General features: G+C 35.4%; 1 protein-coding gene across 2 annotated transcripts in view; it reads left to right on the forward strand.

The window, feature by feature from the left end:
• The window catches only part of LOC124643783 (acetyl-CoA carboxylase), an 89,672-nt gene extending 83,125 nt beyond the window's left edge, over positions 1-6,547 (forward strand). For both annotated transcript variants that reach the window (XM_047182876.1, XM_047182878.1), the window contains 6 exons: positions 385-477; positions 872-966; positions 1,374-1,439; positions 1,659-1,838; positions 2,297-2,437; positions 3,638-6,547. In XM_047182876.1, coding sequence (XP_047038832.1) covers positions 385-477; positions 872-966; positions 1,374-1,439; positions 1,659-1,838; positions 2,297-2,437; positions 3,638-3,703 — 641 coding nt within the window. In that variant the 3' untranslated portion in view covers positions 3,704-6,547. The remainder of the gene's footprint in view (positions 1-384; positions 478-871; positions 967-1,373; positions 1,440-1,658; positions 1,839-2,296; positions 2,438-3,637) is intronic.
• The last annotated feature ends 2,102 nt before the right edge of the window (positions 6,548-8,649 follow it).

Genomic DNA, 8,649 nt, shown 5'->3' on the forward strand with positions numbered 1-8,649 from the left:
GTCAGACTTACTGGCTTCTGACTACCCGTAACGACTGCCAAGGATGTTCAATGACAGCCGGGACCTACAGTTTAACGTGCCATCCGAAACACAGTCAATACTGTCTAAGATATACTTAGAAAGTACATACAAACTTAGAAAAGTTGCATTGGTACTTGCCTGACCTGGGATCGAACCCGCGCCCTCATACTTGAGAGGTTGGTCCTTTACCCACTAGGCCACCACGACCTACTAATGTAACGTGTCTTCTAAAATACGGAGGAACTCGTCATGACAAAATGGTCACCCACAGACCGACCGCGCCAAGCGTTGCTTAACCTTATGATCGGTCGACCCTTGTGTCCGTATATAGAAGTAATATTAATATATTTTGTATTGTTGCAGAATTGAAAGAACAAATTAAGGAAATATCAAAGAGTTTGGATAGAAGAGGTTCCATTGACGAGAGCCTCATCAGAACCGACACAGGCAGGGCAGGTAAATACATAGCATAACAGTGTTATTATATCATGTCTGAAAACAATATGTAAATGGATTTAAAATGATAGGTTAGGAAGTTTGGTGTTTTTATTCAGTGAAATAATAGTTTGCTGGGTCAGACTGTTAGCGGGATATTCATATATGTTTTTTTTTTTAATTTTTACATACTTTACATGCTCACTGCATCAAATCCTAATATTGATCCTAATATTCCGCGCTAATGATATACTTCATATTATTTTTTGCTATCGGTGTTTAAAATCAATTGTTCTTTATATTGAAATAGTTTTCTTAATAAAATAATTATTTGCATCGCAACATTTTAGAGAAACGTTTGACTTGAAAGACCTTTCATAGTTAAACAAACAAAAATTGTTTGTATTTGTTTTAGCTGAAACTCGTGTACGCGAATTAGAAACAGAACTATTGGCAGCTGAAAAGACATCGAAAGCGCGCGAAAAGGAACTCAGCCCTATCTATCACCAGGTAAATATATTTGGATATTTTGCTAATAAAATTGACCTATCAAGTTTTATAGTTTTTGTGTCTTAACATATTTAACGTGTAAATCAATTAATTGTGGTTTTGTCGACCGTCAAAATACAACGCCAAAATTGTGCAACGCTTTTAATTACCTGTACATATTTTTTTGTACATTAAGGGCTGATTTTTCGATCGGCAGATAACTTTTATCTAAAGAATATGTTTGACGTTTTGAAGGCCTTTGAATAGAAAACATCTCAAACCGCCATATTTATTCCTCAGATAGAAGTTAACTGATAATTGAAAAATCAGCCCTAATTCGGTATATGTATAAATTGGACTATTTGGAGAATGAATAGCTCTGTATGTTTTTTGTATACAATCAATATTTAATTCGTTTTGTTTTTCAGATTGCAGTACAATTCGCGGAACTACACGACACTGCAGAGAGGATGTTAGAGAAAGGATGCATATTTGTACGTAGCTTTACTTAATATTCGTTCATAACCAGATAATATACATTTTTGCATGTGAACAGTCTTCGATAAGGTGATTTTAGAGTTTTTTGTACATACGAACTTTCAGAGCTATGGAAGACTTTTTTGGTAGGTCATTTGAACTTACGTGGCATATTAATTCGCTATTCGGTTAGGTTCTACCTACATGATCATGAATGTTTTTTTTTTTTTTCACAGGACATAGTCCCCTGGCGTTCATCTCGCAAACAGCTATACTGGAGACTGCGACGTCTTCTACGACAGAACGAGCAAGAGAGACGAGTGCAAGCAGCGGCCCGGCCGGGGCCCGCCATGCAGCAGGGGCCCGCCGCCGCCACGCTGCGCAGGTGGTTCACTGAGGACCGCGGCGAGACACAGGTCAGTAGCCACGCGGCAGCGGCCCGCCAGCCACATAGCAGGAGCCCGCCCGCCACATAGCAGGGGCCCGCCAGTCACATAGCAGCGGCCCGCCAGCCACAAATCAGGGGCCCGCCAGTCACATAGCAGGGGCCCGCCAGCCACATAACAGGGGACCGCCAGCCACATACTAGGGGCCAGCCGGCCATGTAACAGGAAGAAAATTTTTTGTTGATAATTTTTTTAAGGCGAATTAAAGAATTAGAAATTGAAGAATAATTTATTTTTTATTATAACCCTGTCTTCATGCTTATCATATCGACCGGACTCAACTATTCGCTTTTTCCCTATATGTTATATGAAGTCTTACCATTACCAGTCTATCTCTATCTCTTTTTTTTTCTATTTTTATTCTTGTCTGTGTTTTTATGTGTACATAAACTGTTAAAAACCTAAATGAATACCTTTTTCACCCACAGTCCCACCAATGGGAGCACGACAACGAGGCGGTGTGCCGCTGGCTAGAGGCTCAGGCCGGTGACGACAACTCCGTGCTGGAGAGGAACCTCCGAGCCATACACCAGGATGCCTTGCTGCAGGCTGTCAATGATCTAGTGCTGGTGAGTACACTGCTTCATCATGTCCACAGTCCCACTAGTGGGAGCTGACCTTGCAATATACCTTCGTCATCATCCTCTATTCTATTCTATTCTTGAGGCGATTAACACACGACATTAGGCGGTGAAGCGGATCTCATGTTGCATTGACCTGTATTAAATCCGTTGATGCCTAACACACGTACACCGCCTGACCGCGCGTTCGAGCGGAGCTCTTTTGTTCGAGTGCCACCGCCCTCCGCGGCGGTGCGCGGTGCCGTGTGTTAATCGTCTTATTGTACACAAGCATATTTAGATACAAACACAATACCAGATAAGTTATGTACAAAGGGGAGCTTAACCTAGAGTTGGGTTCTCTGACAGCAAACCTTAGAGCGATAGAGAGATGTGATAGAGAAGAGTAAATTATAAGTGCAAACAAAGATAATTTAAAACAAATCCATCCGTCCGTCCTCCCTCACTTCCTTACCCCTCCCATCCTCTTGCTCTTATCCCAATGTTATTTGCAATTTTTCAGTTTTCTCCTTCCATACTCTTCTAGCTGCCGTCATCTCATAAGTAACATTCTTTTTAGCCACATCAACATTAACACAATCAAAGTCAAAGTCAAATCATTTATTTCGTTTAGGCCTTTACAAGCACTTATGAATATCGAATATTATAAATAGGTTTGATTCTAGTTGCACATTCCTAAAGTAGCTTCCTATGGAGAATAACGGGCAAGAGACTCCATGATTACTCTTTTAAAAATAATAGGTATTTATTGTATTTACAGTTTGTATGTATTGATACATACTATAATAACATGCGAAGATCATGTAGAATCACAATAGACAAAAAATATGAGAATAAATCCACTATATCCATCCACATTCATGCCTAAAAACTCCTTCACAACTAGTCTAAAACTGTTTGGACTATCGCAAGTATTAAAATTTCATTTCATTTCATTCCTAAAAATAAAAGATTCCTCCTCCTTTTAGAAAGAAGTCCGTTAAAAATTTTCTCTAAAAACTAAGCACTAGTACGTGCATAATGTTACATAGAGTAAGTTTTCCCAAAAAATCAGTCCAAAATTCGATATGTTTTTGCCCATTCCGTAAAATAAAAAACTCATAATGAAGTCAAAAAAAATTAGAAATGGTTGAGAAATCTCGGCAAGGTTAAAATATGACATGTCTAAAATAATATTTCTATTTACAGGAACTCACGCCGTCTCAGCGGTCGGAATTCATCAGAAAACTGTCCGCTTTAGAAATGGAGCAATAGATAAATATCTAATAGGTAATTTTAATTAACTAGAACGAACAAATTTACTAGGGTACATATATTTATTTGTTGGGGCTTCTAGATGCGAATTAAGTCTGTATAAATATTTAGAAAAAGAACGAAGAGATATTTCTATTAATCTTATTTTTTTCATATAATATAAATAGGTGAAGTTGTCAGTTTGCAATACATTTAAAAAAACCTAGAACCTCCTTTTTTGTAGTAGGCTATGATTTAAAAATATGTTATTTCATATTTTTATAGCAACTCCACTTAATTTTAAATACGTTTTAAATACGGATAAAATGAGATTTCCCGAAATATCTCTTTTCTTACTGCAAAATTTGAAATAGGCCTATTTAGGAAGAAATAAATCGTTTTGCAATTCTTTATATTTATAACAGACTCGAGTGTGTTAAGTTCAGATTTTATTACAATTAAGTTTCACAGCCATACGAAATAAGTATAAATAAAAAGACTTTAGTTTTAATACTAATAATAAAAAACTATCCTACATCCAAACATCTCTCTTAGTCTTCCATTTTTTAATTTAAAACTGCCACAGAAATTCTGCCCATTTTGAAACATTTTAAAAGTCTTCAGTATTAGGTATTAAAAAAACTTACTCAGTACATTATTTCAATATGAAATGTAGACACGTATCTCTTTTCTAAAGATCTTTTAGAAAATATTTTCAACTCAATATAAGTAGATTTTTTCATTCTTACTCCGATTTTACACTGTTAAGCCGCTTTCGTAAAAGATTACGGAAGTGACTTCCGTAAGTCGTAACAAGTTCAAAGAAATACTGTACTGTGTGCGACTTACGAGAAATTATCGTAAGTTATTTACGAAAGCTAATTTCGGGAAAAAAAACTTTGTAAGTAGTGTAAAGTGTAAAGACAGTTTTAGTAAATAAAAATACCAACGCAATTCTGTCTGTAAAAGTTAGTTCAAATAACATACGCTAGTTTTTATTTCGGTATGTGCAATAACCTTCGCGAGTGAAACCACGGAAAAAGCTAGTTTTTACCCTGCAATTGCTACCTACATTTGTCTGGCTGTGAAACTCAGAAAACATGACATTTTTGTACGGATACCTGTTTTTCTTATTTATTTAGAAAAACACCTTTTAAATAGTTACCTTTTGGTAAGTCAAGAATTTTGGTTCAAATACGTTTTACCTTTTGACCGCTGCCGTTTTAGCCAAATGACTTTAGATGGCTTGGTAGAGGAAAGTTGATTTTTAAAGTAGAATAAAAATAAGAGAAAGAATATATAAGGAGCTTTGCTTAATTTGTGAATGTTGGAAAAATAATATTAATTTAAAACTTTGTAGTAATTTACAAAATAAGGATAGTATTTTTTTCTATCTTTATAAGCCATAAAAATACTCTTACTAAGTACCGTTTAATAGACGACTCGACACGAATTTTAAATTACTAGTTTCATTTTTGAAATTATTAATTTGGAATAAAATTGCACTTTGTAGCTTGGCGGTCAAAAAGTTAAACACAATGTATAAAGTATACATACAAAGCATGTAAAATTGTATACATAGTGTGTTATTGAAGTTGCGAATGTAATAAATATATAAAAATTACATTTATTCAGCTATTGAGGCATCTGTTTTTATATTGGCTGTGTGACACCGACTTTATACCTGTAAGTTCTTCGGTAAAAATCTGTAAGTACCTCCGTAAGATAATTGCATAAGCTACTTACGTGACTTACAACCACTTGGGCTGACACCAGTCTTACCAAGGGGTATCGGGTTGCCCGGGTAACTGGGTTGAGGAGGTCAGATAGGCAATCGCTCCTTGTAAAACACTGGTATCAGCTGCATTCGGTTAGATTGGAAGCCGACCCCAACATAGTTGGGAAAAGGCTCGGGAGATGATGACTTACGTGACTTACAAGTGTAAGGCCGGCCTTAAGTTAGTTTGGGAAATATGAGATAAAATGAATTACTGCAATAAAATAAGATCTGAAAAAAAATATATATATATATATTAATATGTACCCGGGTAACTGGGTTGAGGAGGTCAGATACTCAGTCGCTCCTTGTAAAACACTGGTACTCAGCTGCATACGGCTAGACTGGAAGCCGACCCCAACATAGTTGGGAAAAGGCTCGAGAGATGGCGAAAAATTACAAAATACTTTGTGATTTTTTTATATTTAATTCTGATATTTCTCAAACCGCAAAAATAATCATGTTTTAGAAGCAATAATTAACTGTGTATCGTGCTTGTTTTGTTTTTTATATAAAAATGTGTGAAACCTGCAATATGTACAAAAAGTACAATATAAATACATTCCTTACGTTTTGTTGTGTAATTTTATGTTTTTTTTCTCTGTGATCTGTAGTTGGAACTCCAAAAAAACTAGCATGCGAGGAAGTTTTGTAAATACTGTCTCATTACAGAGAAAAGTAGGTATTATCAAAAATTGCTTTATACCTTTTGTCTCTGATATGGATGTCAAATATAATTTAAACGTGAACCACCTAATAAAATATAGTCTTAAAAAGTACCCAGTTTAGTACTAGGCCTACCTACCGTACCGAAAGAGGTAATTTTTAGTACCATGCTTTATTATAAGTTGGATGAAGAATTTAAGTAAAAAAAAAGAGAGTTTTTAAAAAACTACTTTTAAAAAGAATGTATTTAATGGAGTTTCACCTACAGATTTTTTTTTTGTTTGTTGCAACACTGATAAGCTAAAAGCCACAGTTCGAGTAAATAGTGTGATTAATTATGAAATCATTCGTAAACGCGTTATTTATTATTTAATGTTATTTACGTTTAAATGGGACCAAATAAATAAATGGTGTATAATTTATGATTTTTTGTTTTTTTTTTTATGTTTTTCCTTTTTTTACCGACAAGAGATGATATTGCATTTTTTTCTGATAGGAACTATTAACTCGCTTTAATTATGATTATGTAGATTTATATATTTTCTAAAACAATAATTCTACTAGAAGTAGTTTCTATGAGAAGTTGTCGTTTAATTCAATTTAATTTTGTAATTTTCAGTTTTAATTAATTTATAAGCAACGAGGAAGTTTTTTTTCAAACGTATTATGATGAATATACGTAATAGCACCAAGTGCTTATCGTAAGCTGATATAATTGTGTACATAATGATTTAGTCAAATAAACGCATATATATTTCATTTTAATAATTGTTTTATTCGCCTTACTATGTAATGATTCGTCTTATGTATCTACTTAATTTATAAAAGAAAGTCGTGTTAGTTACATTACCTATGACTCAAAAACGGCTGAACCATTTAGACTGAAAATCAGAGGGGAGATAGCTCAGTCCCTGGAGAAGGATATATGTAGAATAGTATTTGTCACCATCCGGCTAAGGGATGCGGATGAATGAAACCACGGACGGCAAGTTAGTAGTAAAATAAAATATGTCTGCAGCAACCAAGTTTTTCAGTGTTTAGAAGAAATAAGAAGTAGTAGACAGCAGAAAAAAAATTATTTAAGGTAAGATTTGAATGCTACCTATTTTATGTAAATAAAACCATTTTGGATCGAAGCGGCAGCAGCACGTAAAAGTCGCTGGCATTCAAATAGGTATCTTTATTCGCGAAAGTAAACCACATAACGACAAATAATTTATATAAAAACAAATAATATGCGTCACAAATACGCAGTGCGAAACAGTACCATAGCGCCTCTTTTCCGTGACAGCTGAACCTAACGTAATGACGTCATGATCTCACGAGCCTTTTCCCAACTATGCTGGGGTCGGCTTCCAGTCTAACCGGATGCAGCTGAGTACCAGTGCTTTACAAGGAGCGACTGCCTACCCGTAACAACTGCCAAATATGCTAAACGACAACCGGGGTAGGTACAGTTTAACGTGCCCTCTGAAACACAGTTATTGGTGTCCAAGATATACTTAGAAAGTACATACAAACTTAGAAAAGTTATATTGGTATAGATAGTTCAACTCAGATTTGCGCGCGGCCCTATGTGTGCGTCGGCTTGTAAATATACAACTTTCATTCGTGTGACAGTGACGTCGTCCGAGCATGACGTGTTCTTATCGCTTTTTGTTATGGGTACAGTCGTTTACGAAAATGTCTAGTTCTTCACGGAGAAAATGTTTAAGGAGTCAGGTATAGTAAGTTCAACTCAGTCTTGCGCGCGTCCTTATGTGTGGGTAACCCTTGTACATACACAGTGACTTTGTGTGCGTGACAAAAGGTACAGTCGGGTACAAATACAGTTATTTAGGGGTTACGGCTGTTTATAGTTCGGCCATTCAGAGAATGCGTTCCTGACACGTCGCGATTGAACTGACGACGTAACTTTGCAATGGCGTTGCAGTTACGATAAAAATATTTTTGCTGGTTGTTTACCGTTTTAACAATTGAGGAGCATTAAAACAACATTATTATATCAATAATCAATGAATGTTATAATTTTGTGCCAAACTGAGTGTCAAATAACTTGGTAAACAATATTTTTCTAAATCTATACTGCGCTATTACAAGGTTATGTCAGCGGTTTATATTTTGTAGTGCTGTGCTAAAAATAACAGGCAAGTATCGTAATCTGTTCTTATACAGTTATAATATAAAATAATACCTTTTGATTTTCTTTTTAAGAATTGGAAAATAATGGACTATAAGACTTAATTATAACTTTTATGAAATATAAAAATAAAACTATGACCAAACCGCATTTTTATACTTAGATTAAAAATGGTAACCCCAAATGGCGTTATGGGCCGCCATTTTGTGACGCTAAAACAGTCGTCCGTTGTCGTTTCGTGCGCATAGACCACGTTTTTCAAGTGTTTTCGATCTGTTTTTATTTGATTACCCGGCTTTTGTTAGACCGAGATATCAGGATTGATTCTGTTATTGATAATAATATAATTATACATGTAGGCGAAGATGATGATGAAGACACCAC

Source organism: Helicoverpa zea, chromosome 28 (genome assembly GCF_022581195.2).
Source record: "Helicoverpa zea isolate HzStark_Cry1AcR chromosome 28, ilHelZeax1.1, whole genome shotgun sequence".
Classification (NCBI taxonomy): domain Eukaryota; kingdom Metazoa; phylum Arthropoda; class Insecta; order Lepidoptera; family Noctuidae; genus Helicoverpa; species Helicoverpa zea.